Raw genomic sequence first — 26,011 nt, forward strand, 5'->3', positions numbered from 1 at the left:
TGCTAACTGGGCCACCACTAACCTCTAACCTGGGGAGCTATGGTTGAGGCCTTGAGGCCCCAGGTGCCACTGAGACAGTGGGGGAGGCAGGGTGCAAGGAACGGGTAAGGAAAGGCAGCAGTCCAGTGCAGATCCGGGGGTTCTGGGGTGACCCACTCCCATCCCCGATCCCTGCCCGTGTCCTTGGGAGAGTGTGATGAGTGAGGTGGCTACACTTTACACACCGAGAGACTCACTCCCCACACGGCCTCATTCCAGCCCTTCCTTCCTGTGAGTTGCACAAGGCTTTAGCCAGGCCACCTGGGTTTGAACTGGTGTCCCCCCACCCCCACCCCATGGTGACCAGACAGGAAGTCTAGCTCAGTTTCCTCACCTGTGGCATGGGGATTGTGAATGAGTTAACAGAGCAGGACTTGGACCAGGGAGAGGTCAGTCACCCTGCTGCAGCCCCATGTCTGTTTTGGCCCACACATGTGCAGTGTGAGGTGTGGGTAAGCCCAGGACAGCAGGAAGCGTGGGGCAACAAAGGCACAGGAGACCAGGTCTCCTGGACCCAAAGGGCTGACTTTATTTCACCAGAAACATCTTATTTCTCTCCCGCCTCCGGGAAAAGTGGAATTGTTTGAGCAGGCACCCCAGCACAGTCAAGACCATGCCCACGAGCATCATCACGTTCAGCCCCTTAAGGACAGAGTTGCCATTTTCTTTCCGGGTCTCCTCTGCCTCTGGTGGTTGTTTGGAGTTTTCTGGGCTCAGAAACTTCAGTGGATCCACATTGACCTTGGAGTTGAATTGAGCCATGAGCTCTCGCTGCACGAAGCACCTGTAAATGGCCGACTGGAAGACCTGCAGCCAGCTGCCGCCATTGGAGGAGTCCATGATGGTGCTGATGCTCTTGCCGGAGAGCTGGTCCTTCCATGTCAGGGAGAGGTTGTTGGCTTCCCAGAATACGGGCCTGCGAAGGAGGACAAGCTCAGTTGCAAAACCCCAGAGAGGGGAGGGCCAATGTCTGAAAGGAGGTAGAGATGGCAGCACCCTTCTCCCCAGGAACAGCAAACAAAGCATCCCCCTCCAGGAGAGCCATGCAGCAGAGAACAAAGGGAAGGTGGGGACGGGACGGCTGGGAGCTCTCAGAGCCTAGCCCCTTACTTCCCTGGGACCACTTAACCAAATGCCTCTACCTCTGTTTCTTCATCTGGAACCTGAGAGTGTCATGACTGCAGTGACCTCAGAGGGTTATTTGGAAGAATTAGCAAGACACTCCCTAATTGTGTGTGCACCTCTTTACCTGCCTGACCCTGTTTCCTCTGCTCTCCCTCACTCACTCTGCCCCAGCCACACCTCCTAGAGGTTCCTCTGACGGCTGGGCACAGTTCTGCCTCAGGATCTTTGCCACTCAGCTTGGAATGCTCTCCCTCAATGCACACAGCTCTCTCACCTCCTCTCAGCCTTGGCTGAATGGCACCTTCTCAGGAACGCTTTCTCTGGTCTCCTTATTTAAAACTTTCACCTCCCTTTATCACCAACTAAAATGCTGGGTTCTCAACATTGTAAAAGTGATTATGCTACTGCTGCTGCTGCTAAGTCACTTCAGTCGTGTCTGACTCTGTGTGACCCCATAGACAGCAGCCCACCAGGCTCCCCCGTCCCTGGGATTCTCCAGGCAAGAACACTGGAGTGGGTTGCCATTTCCTTCTCCAGTGCATGAAAGTGAAAAGTGAAAGGGAAGTCGCTCAGTCGTGTCCGACTCTTAGTGACCCCATGGACTGCAGCCTACCAGGCTCCTCCACCCGTGGGATTTTCCAGGCAAGAGTACTGGAGTGGGGTGCCATTGCCTTCTCCAGAAAGAGATTAGACTCCAATGAAAAAAAAAAAAGAAATACTGTGTGTTTCATTCAGGTCATCGGTTTATCGCTGCATGAAAGCAGGTATCCTTTCTGGTTTTGCTCCTCATTGCCTCTCTGGTGCCTAGAGTTTAGACGCTTAGTTTATAAATGCTCAGTGAAAAATGTGATCAGTGAACACATAAATCAGGGATGTAACACACCCATCGTGGCTGGGAAACAAAAGGGACAAGCAACAGACAGCAGTGACAAGGTGAAAGATCATAAAAGCAATAGTAACCCCTGTTAGTGTGTGGGACCCTGTCATAAATGTCTTTACCGGCATTTGCTCCCTTAGGGATCACAATGACCCTGAGGCCAGATCCCGCAAGACCTCTGTACTCCCCAAATTCATGTCCTAACTGGAACCTCAGAATGTGACCTTATTTGAAAATAGAGTTGTTGCAGTTGTAATTAGTTCAGAGGAGGTGAGATGGGAGTTGTGAAAGGGAAAGTCGCTCAGTCGTGTCCAACTCTGCGACTCCATGGACAGTAGCCTTCCAGGCGCCTCTGTCCATCGAATTCTCCAGGCCCCGCTGGAGTGGGTAGCCATTCCCTTCTCCAGGGGATTTTCCCCACCCAGGTCTCCTGCATTGCAAGCAGATTCTCTGCCATGTGAGCCACCAGAATGGGAGGCAGGTGGGCCTTAAATCCACCAATATAACCTGTATCCATGTAAGAAAGGAGAAGAGGCAGAGACACGAGACACAGGGGGAGGACGCCAGGTGGTGACAGAGGCAGAGGCTGGAGGGATGCAGTCAGAAGTCAAGACAGGCCAAGAATTGTGGCCACGACCAGAAGCCAGAAGGAGGTGAGGAAGGAGCCTACCCAGCCTCTCAGAGGCCCTGCTGACACCTGGATCTGTCTGCAGAACTGGAAGAGAAGGATTCCCTGTTGGTTGAAGCCACCTGGTTGGTGGTGTTTTGTTACAGTGGTTGTAGCAAACAAATACAACCCATATTCTACAGATGGGGAAACTGAGGCCCAGAGAGGCCACAGGCTAAAGTCACACAGCAGGAAAGTGGCAGAGGCCGAGACAATAACCTCACATGAAATGCCCTTCCCCTCAGCTCCCTGGAGACATAGCGATTCCTGAAGCCTCAGTGACCCCTCTTTTCAAGCTCCCTGTGATGGGCACTCAGGTGCCCCTTACTTGGCAAATGACGTGGAATAGGTGCGTGGATCTAGATGGGAGGAGGAGTCACATGCACGTTCACATTTCTGAATTATGGGCTTTTTTTTTTTTAAGGAAGCAGGTGTTACTTTTATACTTCAAGGAGGAGGAAGAAAGGAGAAAGGGAGACAAAAAGATATGAGAGAGAGAAAAACAGAAAGAAAAAGTTGGCATAAAACTCAGCATTAAAAAAAACTAAGATCATGTCATCTGGTCCCATCACTTCATGGCAAATAGAAGGGTAAAAAGTGGAAGCAGTGACAGATTTCATTTTCTTGAGCTCCAAATCACTGAGGGTGGTGACTGCAGCCATGAAATTAAAAGACACTTGCTCCTTGCAAGAAAAACTATGACAAACCTAGACAGAATATTAAAAAAGAGACATGACTTTGCCAACAAAGTCTGTATAGTCAAAGCTAGTGTTTTTCCAGTAGTCATGCATGGGATGTGAGAGTTGGATCACAAATAAGGCTGCTGCTGCTGCTGTTAAGTCGCTTCAGTCATGTCTGACCCTCTGTGACCCCATAGAGGGCAGCCCACCAGGTTCCCGCATCCCTGGGATTCTCCAGGCAAGAACACTGGAGTGGGTTGCCATTTCCTTCTCCAATGCATGAAAGTGAAAAGTGAAAGTGAAGTCGCTCAGTCGTGTCTGACTCCTAGCGACCCCAAGGACTGCAGCCCACCAGGTTCCTCCGTCCATGGGATTTTCCAGGCAAGAGTACTGGAGTGGGGTGCCATTGCCTTCTCCACAAATAAGGCTGAGCACTGAAGAACTGATGCTTTTGAACTGTGGTGCTGGAGAAGACTCTTGAGAGTCCTTTAGACAGCAAGGAGATTAAACCAGTCAACCCTAAAGGAAATCAACTCTGAATAATTCTTCATTGGAAAGACTGATGCTGAAGCTGAAGCTCCGATACTTTGGCCACCTGATTCAAAGAGCCAACTCACTGGAAAAGACTCTGATGCTGGGAAAGATTGAAGGCAGGAGGAGAAGGGGACGACCGAGGATGAGATGGCTGGATGGCATTACCGACTCGATGAACATGAGCTTGAGCAGGACAGATGGTGAAGGACAGGGACGCCTGGCGTGCTGCAGTCCACGGGGTCACAAAGAGTCGGACACATAACTTAGTGACCAGACAATAACAACAACAAGTCACAGCTGGGATGACCAAGGGAAAGAAAACCAGATGGAGGCAACGAAGCCAGATTCCACAGAGCCGGTAGCTGCAGAGCCCTCAAGAGGTTGCTCAGGCTCCCAACTTGCAAGGAAAGGGTTGCCACTGGCCAGTGGGGGAGAAGGGCAAAGGGGGTCCCCATGGCCAAGTATGTGTCATAAGGCCTGTGCTGCCACCTCTCACCATGGATTCCCCCAGGCATTCCTCTGAGCTGTAGCTTCCTCATCTAGGAATGAGCCTTCTTGGAGTTCATAGCTCCTTGGCTGAGGGAAGAAGAATGGCAGAGGGTGTGGTTTAAGAAGAGCGTTTGCCTAGGGACCAGCCTATACGGTAAGCGCTGCACTGTGAGTGGTTGCAGCTCTTATTGTTGGGATAGTGGCAGTTAGCCATTCCCTTCTCCAGGGTATCTTCCCCACCCAGGGATCAAACCCAGGTCTCCTGCATTGCATGCTGATATTTTCCCATCTGAGCCACCAGGGAAGCAGGTTTTCCCCACCAGGGAAAAACGTGAAGAGGGAAAGATTTCCCAGGGGTTCCAGGCAGGAACCCTTAAGAAGGAATGGCAACCCACTCCAGTATCCTTGCCTGGGAAATCCCACGAACAGAGGAGCCTGGTGGGCTACAGTCCATGGAGTTGCTAAGAGTTGAACACGACTTAGTGACTCAACCATTACCACCAGGCAGGAAGACAGAACAAGGATGGGAGCTCCCAGGGACACAGGTCATGATAGGCATCCATCCTCTCATCCCAGGCTTGATGATCTTTCCACATGAGTTTGAGGACTCAAGAGTCTCACAGCTTCCTGAGCTACCTGCCTTCACAGTTCCATCACTTGCCTGAGCTTCTCCCATTCCACCCCTGGCCACCCTGGTCCGTCTCCCTGCCTGGACTAGGGGCTTCCTAAGGACCAGATGTGCAACTACCTGAGGACCACCACGTCCACAGCACCACCCAGCGCAGGGCTGGGCCTAGGGTCGGCCGGGTGCTCCCTGGGTACTAGCTGTGCTTGTTCTATCGGTGTGCGGCTCAGTGGACACCAGGAGGAATATCCAAAGAAGCCCAAGGAGAGAGACGGCGGCACTGATTAGCAACATAGAATCCCTCCCTCTCGGCACAGATTAACCACAAAGGCTTCCAGAGGGTCAAGGGCAGGGCTGGTACCCGATTCCATCACCTGTAGATAGATCCTAAGGGGCAGGTGAGCCACGCAGATCCCACGTTGTTTCTAAGCTGGAAGTTGTCAAAAACGACATATTTCGCATGTATGTGTGTACACGGGATGTGGCAGGTTTCCACCTGCATCTCAGGCCTCAAGCGGTTGGACCACACCTTCTCATCTCCCAGATAGAGCCAGCAGGGCATCGGGTTTTCCAGGGACTCTTGGATGTAGCAGTACCCCAGGCGTTTGCGTTCACCTGGTTTCCCACACTGGTTACAGTCCTGCCAGGGCTCCCACTGGGTGAAGACGAACTGCTTGCTGCTCAGACTCAGGCTCTCATTCTGCAGGGGCTTTCGATCCAGATCTTTGTGTGTAATATGTAGGGTGACGACATCCTGGAAGTCAATTTCATACCGCATCACTTTCTTGCCATCCTTATCGTTGCAGTTATAAATGCCTGTGTGGGAGGGTAGTGGATTTTTAATGAGAAGGTTGCCATTGAGCATTGTTACCATGTTGAGATTAGTAGTGAAATTGCTGGCCCAGGTGGTCTTGAGTGGTGTGAAGAATTGCCACTGTGCCCCAGGGGCATCGCAGTGCAGGATGATATCATTGTCTGAGAGCAGGGCCAGTTGACAATGTTTGTGATTTGGACAGCTGATAGGAAAGGGCGACTCCTGAACCGGGAGAGCAAAGCAGAGCAACAGCCACAGGGTGGTCAGCATGGTGGACTGCGACTGTGAAAGTGGGCCGGGCCCCACCCTGGACTTTGTGAGGTCATCCATGAACCTCAGGCCTCAGCCCTGATAGCAGGAAGAGCTGTAGTCCACCCCCATGGGATGTGAGGTCACAATTCCCACATCTATCCTGTGACAAGTTAGTAATCCTATTTCATTTCTCTCCCAAGCCTTCCACTCTGCTGGGGTAGAAGGACACAACTTGTCTATTCAAGATTTTCTCTATCACCTCCCTATTTTGGTGTTAAAGTGACACATGTGAGCATTCAGCACATTCTTTTCTGAACATGTACTTTGTTCGGGGACCTCCCTGGTGGCCCAGGCGGTAAAGAATTCGCCTGTAATGCAAGAGACCTGAGTTCAGTCTCTGGGTTGGGAAGATCCCCTGGAGAAGGGAATGGCAACCCACTCCAGTATTCTAGCCTGGAAAATCTCATGAGCAGAGGAGCCTGGCAGGCTCCAGTCCATGGGGTTGCAAAGAGTCGGACATGACTGAGCAACTAAGCGCATAGGCATGCTGCTATGTTCTGGGCACACTTGTGAGTGCTGAGAATGGAGAGGTGACTAAGTCCTCTCTGGTTCCCTTCTGACCTCCTCCCCTTCCCCACCCAACTGCTCCAGCCATGCTGGCCTCCTGACTGTCCCCTGAATATATCAGGCAAGCAAAGAGCTCCTGCCTTAGGATCTTTGCCCATGCTGGTCCTCCAACAGATATCTACAAGACTCAACTCATTTTAAACATATATTTTTTTTTCTTGGTGCCCCCTTTCCCAGATTCTTTCCTAAACTCCTCAGCCAAAAATAAATAAATATTGAAAATCAAAATCACCAATAGAGATACAAAAATGCCAAAAACATGGCACCAAATAGACCATGAAGAGGACCATACTTGCTAACACAGTATGGGAGCTGAAACCAGAAGGCAGAGTGTCACCTTGTGTGGCCTTGGCTGGGAATGTGCATTGTTGGGTGACTCAATATTCTTGCCACTCTGTGCATGTCTGCCAGTAAATATGACTGTGGGTACCAACTTGGGGGTTACAAATAAATTCTAGTCAGTAGGGGAATTCAAAAGTGTGGAATCCTTGAATGATAATGATCAGTCCAGTTCAGTCGCTCAGTCATGTCTGACTCTTTGCAACCCCATGGACAACAGCACGCCAGGCTTCCCTGTCCATCACCATCTCTGGAGCTTGCTCAAACTCATGTCCATCGAGTCAGTGATGCCCTCCAAATATCTTGTCCTCTGTTGTCCTCTTCTCCTGACTTCATTCTTTCCCAGCATCAGGGTCTTTTCTAATGAGTCAGCTCTTCGCATCAGGTGGCCGAAGTATTGGAGCTTCAACTTCAGCATCAGTCCTTCCAATGAATATTCAGGATTGATTTCCTTGCAGTCCAAAGGATTCTCGAGAGTCTTCTCAACACCACAGCTCAAAAGCATCAATTCTTTGGCACTCAGCCTTCCTTATGGTCCAACTTTCACATCCATACATGACTACTGGAAAAACCATATCTTTGACTAGAAGAATCTTTGTTGGCAAAGTAAAGTCTCTGCTTTTTAATATGCTGTCTAGGTTGGTCATAGCTTTTCTTCCGAGGAGCAAGCATCTTTGAATTTCATGGCTGCAGTCACCATCTGCAGTGAGTTTGGAGCCCATGAAAATAAAGCCTTTCACTGTTTCCATAGTTTCCCCATCTATTTGCCATGAAATGATTGAACTGGATGCCATGATCTCAGTTTTCTGAATGTTGAGTTTTAAGCCAGCTTTTTCACTCTCCTCTTTCACTTTCATCAAGAGGCTTTTTAGTTCCTCTTTGCTTTCTGCCATAAGGGTGGTGTCATCTCCATATCTGAGGTTATTGATATTTCTCCCGGCAATCTTGATTCCAGCTTGTGCTTCTTCCAGCCCAGCATTTCTCATGATGTACTCTCCATATAAATTAAACAAACAGGGTAACGATATACAGCCTTGATGTACTCCTTTCCAGTTTGGAACCAGTCCGTTGTTCCATGTCCGGTTCTAACTGTTGCTTCTTGATCTGCATATACGTTTCTCAGGAGGCAGGTAAGGTGGTCTGGTATCTCATTTCTTTAAGAATTTTCCACAGTTTGTTGTGATCCACACAGCAAAGGCTTTAGTGTAGTCAATGAAGCAGAAGTAGATGTTTTTTTGGAATTCTCTTGCTTTTTCTTTGAGCCAACGGATGTTGGCAATTTGATCTCTGGTTCCTCTGCCTTTTCTAAATCCAGCTTGAACATCTGGAAGTTCTCAGTTCACATACTGTTGAAATCTGGTTTGGAGAATCTTGAGCATTACTTTGCTAGCGAGTAAGATGAGTGCAGTTGTGTGGTAGTTTGAACATTCTTTGGCATTGCCTTTCTTTGGGATTGGAATGAAAACTGGCCGTTTCCAGTCCTGTGGCCACTGCCAAGTTTTCCATGTTTGCTGGCATATTGTGTGAAGCACCTTCACAGCATCATCTTTTAGGATTTGAAACAGCTCAACTGGAATTCCATCACCTCCACTAGTTTTGTTCATAATGATGTTTCCTAAGGCCCACTTGACTTTGCATTCCAGGATGTCTGGCTCTAGGTGAGTGATCACACCATCATGGTTATCTGGGTCATCAAGTTCTCTTTAGTATAGTTCTTCTGAGTATTCTTGCCACCTCTTCTTAATATCTTCTGCTTCTGTTAGGTTCATACCATTTCTGTCCTTTATTGGACCCATCTTTGCATGAAATGTTCCCTTGGTATCTCTAATTTTCTTGAAGAGATCTCTAGCCTTTCCCATCCTACTGTTTTCCTCTATCTCTTTGCATTGTTCCCTTAGGAAGCCTTTCTTATCTCTCCCTGTTATTCTTTGGAAGTCTGCATCCAGATGGATATGTCTTTCCTTTTCTCCTTTGTCTTTTGCTTCTTTTCTTTTTTCATCTATTTGTAAGGCCTCCTCAGACAACCATTTTGCCTTTTTGAGTTTCTTTTTCTTGGGGATGGTTTTGATCACTGTCTCCTGCACAATGTGACAAACTTCTGTCCACAGTTCTTCAGGCACTCTGTCTATCAGATCTAATCCCTTGAATCTATTTGTTGCTTCCACTGTATAATCATAAGGGACTTGATTTAGGTCATATCTTAACAGCCTAGTGGTTTTTCCTACTTTCTTCAATTTAAGTCTGAATTTTGCAATAAGGAGTTCATGATCTGAGCCACAGTCAGTTCCCAGTCTTGGTTTTTCTGACTGCATATATGTTCTCTATCTTTGATTGCAAAGAATATAATCAATCTGATTTCGGTATTGACCATCTGGTGATGTCCATGTGTAGAGTTGTCTCTTGTGTTCTTGGAAGAGGGTGTTTGCTATGACCAAAGCGTTCTTTTGGCAAAACTCTGTTAGCCTTTACCCTGCTTCATTTTGTACTCCAAGGCCAAACTTGCCTGTCACTCCAGGTATCTCTTGACTTCCTACTTTTGCATTCCAGTCCCTATGACCAAAAGGACATCTTTTTTGGGTATTAGTTCTAGAAGGTCTGGTAGGTCTTTATACAACCCTTCAACTTCAGCTTCTTTGGCATTAGTGGTTGGGGCATAGACTTGGATTACTGTAATATTGGATGGTTTGCCTTGGAAACAGAGATCATTCTGTCGTTTTTGAGACTGCATCCAAGTACTGCATTTTGGACTCTTTTGTTGACTATGAGGGCTACTCCATTTCTTCTAAGAAATTCTTGCTCACAGTAGTAGATATAATGGTCATCTGAATTAAATTCACCCATTCCAGTCCATTTTAGTTCACTGATTTCTAAAATATCAGTGTTCACTCTTGCCATCTCCTGTTTGATCACTTCTAATTTACCTTGGTTCATGGACTTAACATTCCAGGTTCTTATGCAATACTGTTCTTATAGCATCAGATTTTACTTTTCACCACTAGACACATCCACAACTAGGCATTGTTCCTGCTTTGGCTCAGCCCCTTTATTCCTTCTGGAGCTATTTCTCTGCTCTTTTCCAGTAGCATATTGGACACCTACTGACCTGGAGAGTTCATCTTTCAGTGTCATATCTTTTTGCCTTTTCATAGTGTTCATGGGGTTCTCAAGGCAAGAATGCTGAAGTGGTTTGCCATTCCCTTCTCCAATGGACCACATTTTGTCAGAACTCTCCACCATGACCCGTCTGTCTTGGGTGGCCCTATATGGCATGGCTCATAGTTTCATTGAGTTAGACAAACAAAACCTCGTGCATAGCAGGACCGAGGGAAAGGAGCAGTGACCCCCACGAGAGACTGAGCCAGACCTGCCATTGAGTGTCTGAGTGTCTCTTGCTGAGAGGCACGGGTCAGCAGTGACCTGCCACGGGGACAGGGGCTCTGGCTGCAGCAGACCTGGGAGGCATGGCGTGTGGCATAAGTCCTTTAGGAGGAGGTTGCCATCAGTGCCCCTGCAGAGCCACCGAGCAGATGACCCACACACCGGAGAACATTTATATCAAAGAAGTTCTCACACTGTTGCCAAAGTTCTAGGCTCCACGACTTATTTCCCAACCTGGAGATCCGGCAAAAGGACTCAGAATCCCCAGGGAAACAGACCCTTGGAGCACACAACAAAACCTTGTGTGCACCAGGAGCCAGGAGAAAGGAGCAGTGACCCCAAAAGAGACTGAGCCAGACTTGCCTGTGAATGTCCAGGAGTCTCTGGCAGAGGTGCGGGTTGACAGTGGCCTGCTGCAGGGTCAGGGGCACTGACTACAACTTTCCTCGGAGCTGTGGCATGCTGGCATAAATCCTTTTGAAGAAGGCAGCTATTACTGGCATCACTCCTACCATAGTTTGGCCAGAGAAAGGAACACAGTCCCACCCACCAGCAGAAAATTGGATTAAAGATTTACTGAGCATGGCCCTGCCCACCCAAGCAAGATCCAGTTTTACCCACAGCCAGTCCCTCCCATCCCATGGGGTCAAAAAGAGTCAGACAGGACTGAGTGACTTTCACTCAGGAAGCTTTCACAGCCTCTTATCCTCATCCATCAGAGGACAGAAGGAATGAAAACCACAATCACAGAAAACTAACTGAACAATGCTGTATATAAATACCAAATATATTTTTATATACAACAAAGCAATTAGAAAATGAAATTTAAAAGACGTAGCTTGTATGAACAAATCAAATACGAGGAACAGATAAAATATATGTAAAACCTCTACATTAACAACTAAAGAATAAAAGAAAGCCTAAATAATGGAAGTGTTTACAATGTTCATGGATTGGAAGACTAAATATTGTAATATATTGATTCTGTCTTTAGATTCAATGATGTGCCAATTAAAAAAAAATAAGACTTCTTTTGGATGGAAACTACAAGTGGATTTCAATTTTTTTTTATAAAAAGTAAAGAATAACCAAGACAATCTTGAAGAACAAAGCTGAAAAATCTATGCTATTGATATCATGGCTTATTATAAAGGTATAATAATTAAGTTACTGTAACATTGGTGCCAGGATGGAGAGATACATTGTATCAGTCAGAGTCTAGTGAGGAGATAGAAATCACAGTAAAGTCTATGTCGGCATGAGCATGGGCCAGAATGGCTTGGTTTCTAGGTTTTGTATTTGGTCTACCCATGAATAACAGGTGCCTACGAGGGCAGGGATTAGGTCTTTGTTGGTCTCCGACATCACCTGCGTAGGATGTGGCTAAGAAGCCACAGCTGGGGATTCTTGCTGAATGAACATCTGAACAAGCCAGTAAAGAGATTCCTTCCTGCACAGATTGACCTTGAAGGCTTATTGGCTGGAAGACAGACCCTGCTTTTCTATTGGAATGTAACCTCTGGCCCAGGTGAGCACAGGAAACAAAGTCTGGGTGAGGCTCAAAGGCAAGGCGAATGCCCGGGTCCAGTCACCTGTAGATGGAGGCCAAGGGGCAGGTGAGCTGAACGTTGTTGGTTGACTGGCCCAACTTGGAAATGTCAGAGGTGAAGAAGGGCTGGATGAGCTCCTCGCTCTCGTTGCAAGGTACAAGGCAGGCTTCCACCTGCATCTCAGGCCTCAAGCGGCTGGACCACACCTTCTCATCTCCCAGATAGAGCCAGCAGGGCATTGGGTTTTCCAGGGACTCTTGGATGTAGCAGTACCCCAGGCGTTTGCGTTCACCTGGCACCCCACAGCGGTTACAGTCCTGCCAGGGCTCCCAGTGGGTGAAGATCATCTCCTCTCTACCCAGACTCAGGCTCTGATTCTGCAGAGGGTTTTGGCCTAGTCCTTTGTGGGTAATATGTAGCATGGTGACATCTTGGAAGTCTATCTCATATTCTACCACAAGGGCTGTGTTATTGTCCTCACAGCGATAGAGGCCTGTCTGGGAGGGCTGAGGTTTGTTCAGTTGGAGGCTGCCCCCAGGCAGTTTCTTTATGTTAGGCAGTGAGGAGACCAAAAAGGGATCTTCCCCCTGAAAGGAAGAAAAGTACCAGTACGCCTGGAGATGGTCACACTGCAGGACAACATCATTGCCCGAGAGCAGGGCCTGCTGGCAGAGACTCTTATAGGCACAGGTGACTAATAGCTGGGCACAGGAAGCAGGCAGAAAAAGGCTAAGCAGCCACAAGATGGTCAGCATGGCTATCTACATACAGACTGCAGAAGGAAGCTGGGAACCACGGGGGCATTGTGAAGTCACCCACAGAACACGGGCATCATCCCTGGGTAGTGGAGTGGACCCTGAGCCACTGCACTTCCAGGACTCCAATTCAGTTCACATCATCAAGTAATACCTTAGAGTCAAAAACTCAAATGGCCACAAGAGCTGGGCAGGAAACATGAGTGAGCCTACGTCAGAACAAGTGAACTAAAAAGTCAAGTTATTTATCCTTCACCTACTCACTCAATAGACAATGATGGAATGGGTCAAAAGGCATAACTGAGAAGTCACTGGTTTCCTATTTTGTAAATTGGGAGGGTTCCTTAATTAGCACCAAGTCAGTTCCTTGAGGGGCTTCCCTGATGGCTCAGCAGTAAAGAATCCACCTGAAATGCAGGAGACGGGGGTTTGATCCCTGGGTGGGGAAGATCCCCTGAAGGAGGATATGGCAACCCACTCCAGTATTGTTGCCTGAAGAATCTCATGGACAGAGGAGCCTGGTGGGCTACAGTCCAAGGGGCTGCAAAGAGCTGGACATGACTGAGCAACTGAGCATGCACCCACAGCTCCTTGAGGGAGGGCAACTTCCCAAATCTTGTTCACTGTGGCTTATGTCTTCACTTTCCGGGAGTTATCCCCCTTTCCATCCTCCTCCTCAGGTACGTCTCAAGTGGCGCTGGAAGACTTGCCCTCCTTGGCACATGAGTTTCTCAGCCTATTTTCTGTGTCCCAAAGGGTGGGACCTAAGGATTCTTATAAGCCTCCAGTCAACTCCACGTGTTCTGTTCAAGATGTTCCTCATCTCTCTCTCACTGCCTGTACCCTAGCCTCTATCAGGCATCCAGCAAAAGCCAGATTCTAATCCATCTGGTCTACCTCAGACTATCCTACATGTTTCCTGGGTGTACCTTAATTTATTTACAGATATTAACAATGGTTGAAAGTGAAAAGTGAAAGCGAAAGTTGCTCAATTGTGTCCGACTCTTTGCGACCCCATGGACTATACAGTCCACGGAATTCTCTAGGCCAGAATACTGGAGTGGGCAGCCTTTCCCTTCTCCAGGGGATCTTCCCAACCTAGGGCTCGAACCAAGGTCTCCCACATTGCAGGTGGATTCTTTACCAGCTGAGCCACAAGGGAAGCCCAAGAATACTGGAGTGGGTAGCTTATCCCTTCTCCAGGGGATCTTCCTGACCCAGGAATCAAACCAGGGTCTTCTGCATTCCAGGCGGATTCTTTAACTGAGCTATGAGTGAAGCCCAACACAACAATGGTTAATAATGATTTAATTGGTACTAATCCTTGATTTTATCTTTGACAAAAGCCAGGTTCTAACTGGACTTTGCCTCTCAAAGGTCTTCCCAATATGGGGCCAACTTTGGCCAACATTCACTCCTAGTGTCCTGCATTTCAACTGCTTCCCCTAAAGCTGCATGTATCAATAAGTACGTTATCTGCTTCTCAAAGTATCTCTCCATCCTTCTGGTTTCAAATAAGCTTTCTTGTTCCCTTTGCTTAGTATCTAAGCCAATGACATGTGTTTTTATTTTCTATTACATCAGCACCCCACTCTTGATTCCAATTTCTGTTATCACTCCAGATAGGCTATTTGCTATTATAATAAACTTCACCAAAATCTAAATGACTTACAATCACACAAATTTAATTCTCACTCGTGCTCCATGTCCCTTGTGAGTTGACATTATAATCACTCAGGCACACAGGATTATTGAGCAACAGCCATCGCAAACATTTCCAGTTTTATGCCAGAGGAGGAAGAAAGATAGCTCGGTACTATTTCATATCCATAATTAAATGCTCTAGCCTTCAGTGACACATGTCATTCGCTCACAGACCATTGGCCAGAAATGATTACACGGCACCAGCATTTCCCAACATAGGAAATGAAATTCTGCTATGTCCAGGAAACATTTAGTAAATGGCCATCAGCAATATCTACTACAAGGAGTGTACTTTTATGTGCTATGCTGTGCTAAGTTGCTTCAGTCGTGTCTGACTCTTTGTGACCCTAGGGACAGTAGCCTGCCAGGCTCCTCTGTCCATGGGATTCTCCAGGCAAGAATACTGGAGTGGGTTGCCAATCATAAAGTTAATGTTGTTGTTGTTCAGTCATGAAATCGTGTCCAACTCTTTGTGACCCCATGAATTGCAGCATACCAGGCATCCCTGTTCTTCACCATCTCCCGGAGCTTGCTCAAACTCATGTCCATTGAGTCGGTGATGCCATCCAACCATCTCATCCTCTGTCATCCCCATCTCCTCCTGCCCTCAATCTTTCCCAGCATCAAGGTCATCAAAGTTGGCTCTTTGCATCAGGTGGCCAAACTATTGGAGCTTCAGCATCAGTCCTTCCAATGAACATTCAGGGTTGATTTCTTTAAGATTAACTGGTTTGATCTCCTTGCAGTCCAAGGGACACTCAAGAGTCTTCTCCAACACCACAGTTCAAAAGTGTCAATTCTTCGGCACTCAGCTTTCCTTATAGTCCAACTCTCACATCCATACATGACTACTGGAAAAACCCTAGCTTGGACTAGATGGACCTTTGTTGGCAAAGTGACGTATCCACTTTCTAATATGCTGTCTAGGTTTGTCATAGCTTTCCTTCCAAGGAGCAAGAGTCTTTTCGTCTCATAAAGTTAATGCCATTCCCCAAATCCTCCTGTCAGATCTCTCAAGTTCTGTTGGCTAGAATCAGGTCCCATGTGCAGGTCCAAATCTGTCCCCGAAAGGGAAGAAAATTTCTGATTGGCTTAAGACCATGAGAATTTGTTCTCCAGTACTGGCAAAGTGTAACCTTTAGAATTTTCCATCACAAACTGTGCTTGTCATAGAGTGTTCAAGAGATTATTGATGTCAAATTCTTGGAACAGCAAGGTTTGGATTACTTAGATGGTGGTTAATTAGTGGGAGTGTGGCCAAGTGGTTTCAGTCCCAGGCTCTGGAATCAGCTTTTCATTTCTTGATTCATCTTTTATTAGAAAAATCCATGCTCAGCAACTTCACCTTCTTGTGCCTGGCATATCCATTTATTCCATAAATAAATATTGCTTACTCATCTTGCACCAGGCACTAAGGATTCAGGCTGAGTCCCTGGCCTCTTGGAGCTTACATTCTAGTGAAGAAGGTATTAACTGGGATAAGTTCAGATATGCTGTGTAACAGAAGAATTCTGGGATCTCAGTAGCTTAACACTTTTTTTTTTTGGCTCATCCTATATGTCCAGTGTGGGTTGGTGGAGAATTCTACTCCACACAGTTGCTTCTAATACCATGGTCAATGGAGGCTGTGCCATCTGCGGCACCACTAGCTGCTACAGAATGAGAAGAGAGGAAAGTGAGTTACACACTGGCACCTAAACACTGACCTGGGAGGGATCTACATTACTTCTGTCTGCAGGCCATTAAGAATGAATCACAAAGCTCCACCTAACTGTAGAGGGGCTGAGAAATGTAGGGGACCATGGAATATTTGCTGAGCTATATTATCTTTACCTTGGGGAAAAATAGATGGTAACAAGCAGATGACTAATACAACAGCAGGTCATGGTAGGTGCTCTGAAGGAAAACAAAGTGGGGAGAAGGACAGAGAGAGAGTTTCATGAGTGGAGTTGTGTCCTCCCCAATTCGTATTTGGAATCCCTAACCCCAATACCTTAGAACGTGTCTTATTTGAAGATAGAACCTGTAAAGAGGTAGTTAGGTTTATTTACTTAGCAACAATTTATTTATTGATTGGCTGTGCGGGGTCTTGGTTGCTGCACGCCGGCTTTCTCTAGTTGCGGTAAGCGGGTCCTCCTCTCCAGTTGCAGTGCATGGGCTTTCCATTATGGCGGCTTCTCTTGTTCAAAGCACAGACACTAGGGTGCCCTGGTTTCAGTAGCTGCAGAGCATGGGCTTAGTAGCTGTGGTTCAAGGGCTCCAGAGTACAGCCTCAGTAGTGATGGTACACGGGCGGGCTTAATTGTCCGGGGCATGTGGAAGGAATCTTCCCAGACCAGAAATCAAACCCGTGTTCCCTGCACTGGCAGGTGGATTCTTAACCACTGGACCACCAGGGATGTCCCAAGGGATTTGATTTCACCAGGGAAGTCCAAGGTAATTAGGTTTAAATGCGGTTGTTAGGGTGGGCCTTTATCGAATAGGAGTGGTATCATTTTAAGAAGGTGGCTTCCCCGGTGGCGCTAGTGGGAAAGAACTTTCCTGCCGAGGCAGGAGAGGAAAGAGATGCAGGTTCAATCTGGAAGATCCGCTGGAGGAGGGCATGGCAATCCCCTCCAGTATTCTTGCCTGGAGAATCCCAAAGACAGAGGAGCCTAGCAGGCAACAGTCCATACGGTGGCAAAGAGTTGGACAGGACTGAGGCAGCTTGGTATACACGCACACACGCACATCTTATAAGAAGAGAAGATTAAGACACAAACAGCAGCGATGGAAGGAGGACCATGCGAGGACAGAGTGAGAAAGAGGGCGCTGGAGCGGCGAGCGGTGGCTGTGCAGCGCTGGAGCGGCGAGCGGAGGCTGTGCAGCGCTGGAGCGGCGAGCGGTGGCTGTGCAGCCCTGGAGCAGCAAGGGGCCGAGAGGAGACACCCCGCAGCCAAGACCGGAGAAACCCTAGTAAGGCAGTAGGTACTGAGAAAGGGCATCAGAGGGCAGACAGACAGAAACCACAATCACAGAAGACTGACCAATCTAATCACATTTGCCAGAGCCTTGTCTAACTCAATGAAACTATGAGCCATGCCATACAGGGCCACCCAAGATGGATGGGTCATGGTGGAGAGTTCTGACGGAATGTGGTCCACTGGAGAAGGGAATGGTAAACCACTTCAGTATTCTTGCCTTGAGAACCCCATGAACAGTATGAAAAGGCAAAAAGATAGGACACTGAAAGATGAACTCCCCAGGTCAGTAGGTGCCCAACATGCTACTGGATGGAGATCAGTGGAGAAATAACTCCAGAAAGAATGAAGAGACAGAGCCAAAGCAAAAATAACACCCAGTTGTGGATGTGACTGGTGATGGAAGCAAGGTCTGATGCTATAAAGAGCAATATTGCATAGGAACCTGTAATGTCATGTCCATGAATCAAGGCAAACTGAAAGTGATCAAACAGGAGATGACAAGAGTGAACGTTGACATTTAAAGAATCAGCGAACTCAAATGGACTGGAATGGTTGAGTTTAACTCAGATGACCATCATATCTACTACTGTGGGCAAGACTCCCTTAGAAGAAATGGAGTAGCCATTATAGTCAACAAGAGTCTGAAATGCAGTACTTGGGTGCAATCTCAAAAGCGACAGAATGATCTCTGTTCATTTCCAAGGCAAACCATTCAATATCATGGTAATCCAAGTCTATGACCCAACCAGTAATGCTGAAGAAGCTGAAGCTGAATGATTCTATGAAGACCTACAAGAACTTTTAGAACTAACACCCAAAAAAGATATCCTTTTCATTATAGGGGACTGGGATACAAAAGTAGGAAGTCAAGAAAAACCTGGAGTAACAGGCAAATTTGGCCTTGGAGTACAGCAAGGCAAAGGCTCATAGAATTTTGCCAAGAGAATTCACTGATCATAGCAAACACCCTCGTCCAACAATACAACAGAAAACTCTACACGTGGACATTACCAGATGGTCAATACCAAAATCAGACTGATCATATTCTTTGCAGTCAAAGATGGAGAAGCTCTATATGGTCAGCAAAACCAAGACCGGGAGCTGACTATGGCTCACATCAGTTCAGTTCAGTTCTCTAGTTCAGTCGTGTCTGACTCCTTGCGATGCCATGAACCACAGCACGCCAGGCCTCCCTGTCCATCACCAACTCCCACAGTCCACCCAAACCCATGTCCACTGAGTCAGTGATGCCATCCAACCATCTCATCCTCTGTTGTCCCCTTCTCCTCCCTCCTTCAATTTTTCCCAACATCAGAGTCTTTTCAAATGAGTCAGCTCTTCACATCAGGTGACCAAAACATTGGAGTATCAGCTTCAACATCAGTCCTTCCATGAACACCCAGGACTGATTTCCCTTAGGATGGACTGGCTGGATCTCCTTGCAGTCCAACAGACTCTCAAGAGTCTTCTCCAGCACCACAGTTCAAAAGCATCAATTCTTCAGTGCTCAGCTTTCTTCACAGTCCAACTCACATCCAGACATGACCACTGGAAAAACCATAGCATTGACTAGATGGACCTTTGTTGGCAAAGTAATGTCTCTGCTTTATAATATGCTGTCTAGGTCAGTCATAACTTTCCTTCCAAAGAGTAAGCTTCTTTTAATTTCATGGCTGCAATCACCATCTGCAGTGATTTTGGAGCCCAAGAAAATGAAGTCTGCCATTGTTTCCACTGTTTCCCCATCTATTTGCCATGAAGTGATGGGACCAGATGCCATGATCTTCATTTTCTGAATGTTGAGCTTTAAGCCAACTTTTTCACTCTCCTCTTTCACTTTCATCAAGAGGCTCTTTAGTTCTTCACTTTCTGCCATAAGCGTGGTGTCATCTGCATATCTGAGGTTATTGATATTTCTCCTGGTAATCGTGATTCCAACTTGTGATTCTTCCAGCCCAGCGTTTCTCATGATGCACTCTGCATAGAAGTTAAATAAGCAGGGTGACAATATATAGCCTTGACTTACTCCTTTTCCTATTTGGAACCAGTCTGTTGTTCCATGTCCAGTTCTAACTGTTGCTTCCTGACCTGCATACAGATTTCTCAAGAGGCAGGTCAAGTGGTCTGGTATTCTCATCTCTTTCAGAATTTTCCACAGTTTATTGTGATCCACACAGTCAAAGGCTTTGGCATAGTCCATAAAGCAGAAATAGATGTTTTTCTGGAACTCTCTTGCTTTTTCAATGATCCAGAGGATGTTGGCAATTTGATCTATGGTTCCTCTGCCTTTTCTAAAACCAGCTTGAACATCTGGAAGTTCACCATTCACATATTGCTGAAGCCTGGCTTGGAGAATTTGAGCATTACTAGCATGTGAGATGAGTGCAATTGTGTGGTAGTCTGAGCATTCTTTGGCATCGCCTTTCTTTGGGATTGGAATGAAAACTGGCCTTTTCCAGTCCTGTGGCCACTGCTGAGTTTTCCACATTTGCTGACATATTGAGTGCCGCACTTTCACAGCATCATCTTTTAGGATTTAAAATCACTCAACTAGAATTCCATCACTTCCACTAGTTTTGTTCGTAGGGATACTTCCTAAGGCCCACTTGACTTCACATTCCAGGATGTCTGGCTCTAGGTGAGTGATCACACCATCGTGATTATCTGGGTCATGAAGATCTTTTTTGTATAGTTCTTCTGTGTATCTTGCTCAGATCATGAACTCCTTATTGCCAAATTCAGACTGAAATTGAAGAAAGTAGGGAAAACCACTAGACCATCAGGTATGACCTAAATCAAATCCCTTACGATTATACAGTGGAAGTGGGAAATAGATTTAAGGGACTAGATCTGATAGACAGAATGCCTGATGAACTATGGATGGAGGTTCATGACAGTGTACAGGAGACAGGGATCAAGGCCATCTCCAAGAAAAAGAAATGCAAAAAAGCAAAATGGCTCTCTGAGGAGACCTTACAAATAGCTGTGAAAAGAAGAGAAGTGAAAACCAAAGAAGAAAAGGAAAGATGTACCCACTTGAAAGCAGAATTCCAAAGAATAGCAAGGAGAGGTAAGAAAGACTTCCTCAGTAATCACTACAAAGAAATAGAGGAAAAGAGTGCAAAGAAATACAATGGAAAGACTAGAGATCTCTTCAAGAAAATTGGAGCTACAAAGGTAACATTTCATGCAAAGATGGGCTCAATAAAGGACAGAAATGGTAGGGACCTAACGAAGCAGAAGATATTAAGAAGAGGTGGCAAGAATACACAAAGAACTGTACAAAAAAAAATCTTCATGACCCAGATGATCACGATGGTGTGATCCCTCACCTAGAGCCAGACATCCTGGAATGAGAAGTCAAGTGGGCCTTAGGAAGCATCCCTATGAACAAAGCTAGTGGAGGTGATGGAATTCAAGTTGAGCTATTTCAAATCCTGAAAGATGATGCTGTGAAAGTGCAGCACTCAATATGTCAGCAAATGTGGAAAACTCAGCAGAGGCCACAGGACTGGAAAAGGCCAGTTTTCATTCCAATCCCGAAGAAAGGCAATGCCATGTTCAAACTATTGCACAGTTGCACTCATCTCACATGCTAGCACTCTTGCCTGGCAAATCCCATGGACGGAGGAGCCTGGTAGGCCGCAGTCCATGGGGTCGCTAGGAGTCGGACACGACTGAGCGACTTCCCTTTCACTTTTCACTTTCCTGCATTGGAGAAGGAAATGGCAACCCACTCCAGTGTTCTTGCCTGGAGAATCCCAGGGATGGGGGAGCCTGGTGGGCTGCCGTCTCTGGGGTCGCACAGAGTTGGACATGACTGATGTGACTTACCAGCAGCAGCAGCACAGGCTAGCAAAGTATAGCTCAAAATTCTCCAAGCCAGGCTTTAGCAATATGTGAACCGTGAACTTCCAGATGTTCAAGCTGGTTTTAGAAAAGGCAGAGGAACCAGAGATCAAATTGCCAACATCCTCTGGATCATTGAAAAAGCAAGAGAGTTCCAGAAAAACATCTATTTCTGCTTTATTGACTAGGCCAAAGCCTTTGACTGTGTGGATCACTATAAACTGTGGAAAGTTCTGAAAGAGATGAGAATACCAGACCACTTGACCTGCCTCTTGAGAAATCTGTATGCAGGTCAGGAAGCAACAGTTAGAACTGGACATGGAACAACAGACTGGTTCCAAATAGGAAAAGGAGTAAGTCAAGGCTATATATTGTCACCCTGCTTATTTAACTTCTATGCAGAGTACATCATGAGAAACGCTGGGCTGGAAGAAGCACAAGCTGGAATCACGATTGCCAGGAGAAATATCAATAACCTCAGATATGCAGATGACATCACCCTTATGGCAGAAAGTGAAGAAGAACTAAAGAGCCTCTTGATGAAAGTGAAAAAGGAGAGTGAAAAAGTTGGCTTAAAGCTCAACATTCAGAAAATGAAGATCATGGCATCTGGTCCCATCACTTCATGGCAAATAGATGGGGAAACAGTGGAAACAATGGCAGACTTCATTTTCTTGGGCTCCAAAATCACTGCAGATGGTGATTGCAGCCATGAAATTAAAAAATGCCTACTCTTTGGAAGGAAAGTTATGACTAACCTAGACAGCATATTATAAAGCAGAGACATTACTTTGCCAACAAAGGTCCATCTAGTCAATGCTATGGTTTTTCCAGTGGTCATGTCTGGATGTGAGTTGGACTGTGAAGAAAGCTGAGCACTGAAGAATTGGTGCTTTTGAACTGTGGTGTTGGAGAAGACTCTTGAGAGTCTGTTGGACTGCAAGGAGATCCAGCCAGTCCATCCTAAGGGAAATCAGTCCTGGGTGTTCATGGAAGGACTGATGTTGAAGCTGAAACTCCAATACTTTGGCCACCTGATGCGAAGAATTGACTCATTAGAAAAGATCCTGATGCTGGGAAGGATTGAAGGAGGGAAGAGAAGGGGACAACAGAGGATGAGATGGTTGGATGGCATCACCAACTTAATTAACATGAGTTTGGGTAAACTCTGGGAGTTGGTGATGGACAGGGAGGCCTGGTGTGCTGCAGTCCATGGGGTCACAAAGAGTCAGACACGACTGAGCGACTGAACTGAACTGAACTCTGGAAGCCAAAGAAAGAAGCCTCAGAGTGAAACCAACTCTGCCAACACCTTGATCTTTGACTTCTAGCCCCCAGAACTGAAAAGAATCTAATTTCTGCTGTTTAAGTAACCCAGTCTGTGGCATTTGTTATGGCAGCTCTAGAAAACTAATACAGTGACTTTAAAAAACATTTTTTTCTACTTATTTATTTGGCTGCACTGAATCTTTAGCTGCAGTATACAGGACGTTCAGTCTTCATTGTGACATGCAGGATCTTTAGTTGAGGCATGCAAACTCTTGGTTGCAGCAATGTGGGATCTAGTTCCCTGATTGGGGATCGAACCTGGGCCCCCTACATTGGGAGTGCAGTCTTAGCCACTGGACCACCAGGGAAGTCCCTACAGTGACCATTTTAAATGGGATGGAGAGAGAAGGGCTCTTTGAAGAAGTGACATTTGAGCAGACCCACATAAGATGAGCCAGAGGGAACAAAGTCTGGACTAAGCTCATAGCACACACAAAGGCCTTGAGGTGGAAACGTGCTTGGCATGTGTGAATGCAGTTTAGCCAAAGACCAGGAACACACTTGTGGCTGAAGAAAGTTGGCTTTGTTGACTAACTTCGGTAAGGGAAGGTGCACACCAAAGGAATAGTACAACATTTCAGTAAGAAAGTGTGAGAAAAGACTTGTAGAATTTGGGCTTGTTTTATGTGATTTGGGCATGAGTTCAAGGAAGTGGAGATTTTCTCTGAATTGGGTGTTGTCAGGAAGTGGGAGGAATTCTATCTTATCTAGAAGGTAAGAACAGGAAAGGGAGGTGTTAGGTCTTCTGTGGCATGGACATCGTTCCTAATTTGTCTGTGTTCAGACACGATTATGGAGTGATCTTGTTTTTCCCTTGGTTCATCACAGTCAGAGAGAGATTTTGCGTGATGCTGATGTTCTATGAAATTGTTTATGTTCGATGGCCTACCTGCAAGTTCTGGGACAATTTCTAGAAATACCAGCATCCCATTGTTAGTGTCAGGTCAGCTGCCAGCTACCAAGGGCCGTTTTCCTTTCTCACATATTTGTGGAGCTGCAACAAAGTCTCTTCCTGAAATGAAGGCCTGGTCAAATGGCTCTCTCTCTGTGAACCTCAGTTTCCTCATTTTCAAAATAAGGATTTTAATGGCTGCCCAGGGCTCTTATGGGGCTTTGATGAGATATTGTATATATAAAGCGCTCATTTTACATATGATTATGTGTCATTATTGTTTGTTGTTCATTGTTTAGTCACTAAGTCATGTTTGACTCTTTGCGACCCCATGGACTGCAGCACGCCAGGCATCCCTGTCCTTCACCATCTCCTGGAGCTTGCTCAAACTCATGTCCATTGAGTCGGTGATGCCATCCAACCATCTCATCCTCTGTCGTCCCCTTCTCCTCCTGCCCTCAATCTTTTCCAGCATCAGGGTCTTTTCAAATGAGTTGGCTCTTCACATCAGGTGGGCAAAGTATTGGAGCTTTAGCATCAGTCCTTCCAGTAAATATTCAGGGTTGATTTCCTTTAGGATTGACTGGTTTGATCTCCTTGCAGTCCAAGGGACTCTCAACAGTCTTCTCCAGTACCACAGTTCAAAAACATCAGTTCTTTGGTGCTCAGCCTTCTTTATAGTTCAACTCTCTCATCTGTACAACAGCTCCAGGAAAAATTCTAGTTTTGAGTATATGGACCTTTGTCGGCAAAGTGATGTCTCTGCTTTTTAATATGCTGTATAGGTTTATTATAGCTTTTCTTCCAAGGAGCAAGCATCTTTTAATTTCATGGCTGCAATCATCATCCACAGTGATATTGGAGCCCAAGAAAATTAAATCTGTCACTGTTTCCACTTTTTCCCCTTCTATTTGCCATGAAGTGATGGGACCAGAATCCATGATCTTAGTTTTATGAATGCTATTTTATTAAGCCAACTTTTAGTTTTATTAAAAGTTTTATTTTTAGTTTTAATGAAACTTTTAGTTTTATTAAGCCAATTTTTTCACTCTCGCAAAGAGGAGCTAAAGGGCTTCACGATGAGGATGACAGAGGAGAGTGAAAAAGCTGTCATTATTGGGGAATGGGCAATAAGGACCTCCAAATATCAGGGTTTTGTATTCTGATTGCTGATTACTGCTTCTGATCACAGATATGCAGGCATAAAGGCAGGACATCATTGTTTCAAGCTCCACTGGCTAATGTGACTTCCCAGAAACGTAAAGGAAGAGCTGGGTTTTCTCCCCTTTCCCTGCTATTGGGAGCCAGACATTTAAGGACTAGGACATTCAAAAACAACTGATACATACACAATACATGGGGATTTAGAAAGTCATTGTACAAACCCAGGGGAAGATGCAAGCTCAGGAAAGATCAGAGATGACCTTCAACCAGGAATTCTATAACCGGCAAAACTGTCCTTCAACAATGAAGGAGAAGTGAAAACATATCCAAATAAGCAAAAGCTTAGAGAGTTTGTTACCATTAGACTTGCTCTGCAAGAAATGCCAAAGAGACTCCTTTAGTTTGAAATGGAAGGATGCTGGACAGTAACTGGAAACTATATGAAAAAATAAAAGTCTCCAGTAGTTATAAATACATGGGCAATTATAAAAGCTAACATTATTATACTAAAATCCAATTTTAGTTTTTCTACATGACTTAAAAAGCATAAAAAATTGTTAACCTTTGTAATTGGGAAAGCAGTGTATAAAGGTATAATTTGTGACCTTAATAATGGAAAAGAGATGATGCAGATGTATAGGAGCAGCATTTTTACATGCTAGTAACGTTGTTGTCATTTATTCGCTCACTTGTGTCCAACTCTTCTGCGACCCCATGGACTAAAGCCTGCCAGGCTTCTCTGTCCATGGGATTTCCCAGGCAAGAATACTGGAGTGGGTTGCCATTTCCTTCTCCATGGGATATTCCTGATCCAGAGATTGAACTCATGTCTCCTGACTGGCAGGTGGATTCTTTACCACTGAACCACCTAGGAAGTCCACTATTAAGTTAATCACGTATAAATTCAAGCTGAAGTGTTATAACTTTAGGAAATTGTATGTAAAGCAATCCCATGGTAACCACAAAGGAAATAGCCATAGAATATACACAACAGGAAATGAGAAGGGAATCAAAATATTTCACTACAAAAACGTTAACTAAACAAAGCAAGGGAGTAATGGGCAATGAGGACTAAAAGGCAATACGGCATAGAGAAAACAAATGGCAAAATGGCAGAAGTCATGGCCACGTGAGATTTATGCAGGAATGTAAGGGTGATTAAACATAAGAAAATCAACCAGTGTAATACATCATGCTGATAGAATGAAGAGGGGAAATCATGTGATTGTTTCAGTTGATAAGGACAAGACAGTTGACAAAATCCAACATTCTTTAATTACAAAAACTCCTGGAAACTAAAAATAGAGGGAAAATTTCTCAACATGATAAAGGGTATTATGAAAATTAAAAAACCCATCA

General features: G+C 45.8%; 2 protein-coding genes across 2 annotated transcripts; both read right to left on the bottom strand.

Moving 5' to 3' along the window:
• Nucleotides 1-567: 567 nt before the first annotated feature.
• LOC128063933 (protein FAM187B-like) lies at nt 568-6,120 on the bottom strand. Its single transcript, XM_052656764.1, has 2 exons — nt 5,411-6,120; nt 568-955 (listed from the first exon to the last, which is right to left on the bottom strand). The coding sequence occupies exons 1-2, from the start codon at nt 6,118-6,120 to the stop codon at nt 568-570; spliced, it is 1,098 nt and encodes a 365-aa protein (XP_052512724.1).
• A 5,914-nt stretch (nt 6,121-12,034) lies between these two features.
• On the bottom strand, nt 12,035-12,751 carry LOC128062798 (protein FAM187B-like). The gene has a single exon (XM_052655226.1). The coding sequence runs from the start codon at nt 12,749-12,751 to the stop codon at nt 12,035-12,037; it is 717 nt and encodes a 238-aa protein (XP_052511186.1).
• Between the last annotated feature and the right edge of the window lie 13,260 nt (nt 12,752-26,011).

The sequence above is a fragment of the Budorcas taxicolor genome, chromosome 18 (assembly GCF_023091745.1).
Source record: "Budorcas taxicolor isolate Tak-1 chromosome 18, Takin1.1, whole genome shotgun sequence".
Taxonomy (NCBI): domain Eukaryota; kingdom Metazoa; phylum Chordata; class Mammalia; order Artiodactyla; family Bovidae; genus Budorcas; species Budorcas taxicolor.

Coding starts and splice junctions, on each gene's coding strand:
- LOC128063933 (XM_052656764.1), bottom strand. CDS start 6,120: ATGCTGACCACCCTGTGGCTGTTGCTCTGCTTTGCTCTCCCGGTTCAG. Junction 956..5,410: donor CCCTTAGGATCTATCTACAG/GTGATGGAATCG, acceptor CCTCCTTCGCAG/GCCCGTATTCTGGGAAGCCA.
- LOC128062798 (XM_052655226.1), bottom strand. CDS start 12,751: ATGCTGACCATCTTGTGGCTGCTTAGCCTTTTTCTGCCTGCTTCCTGT.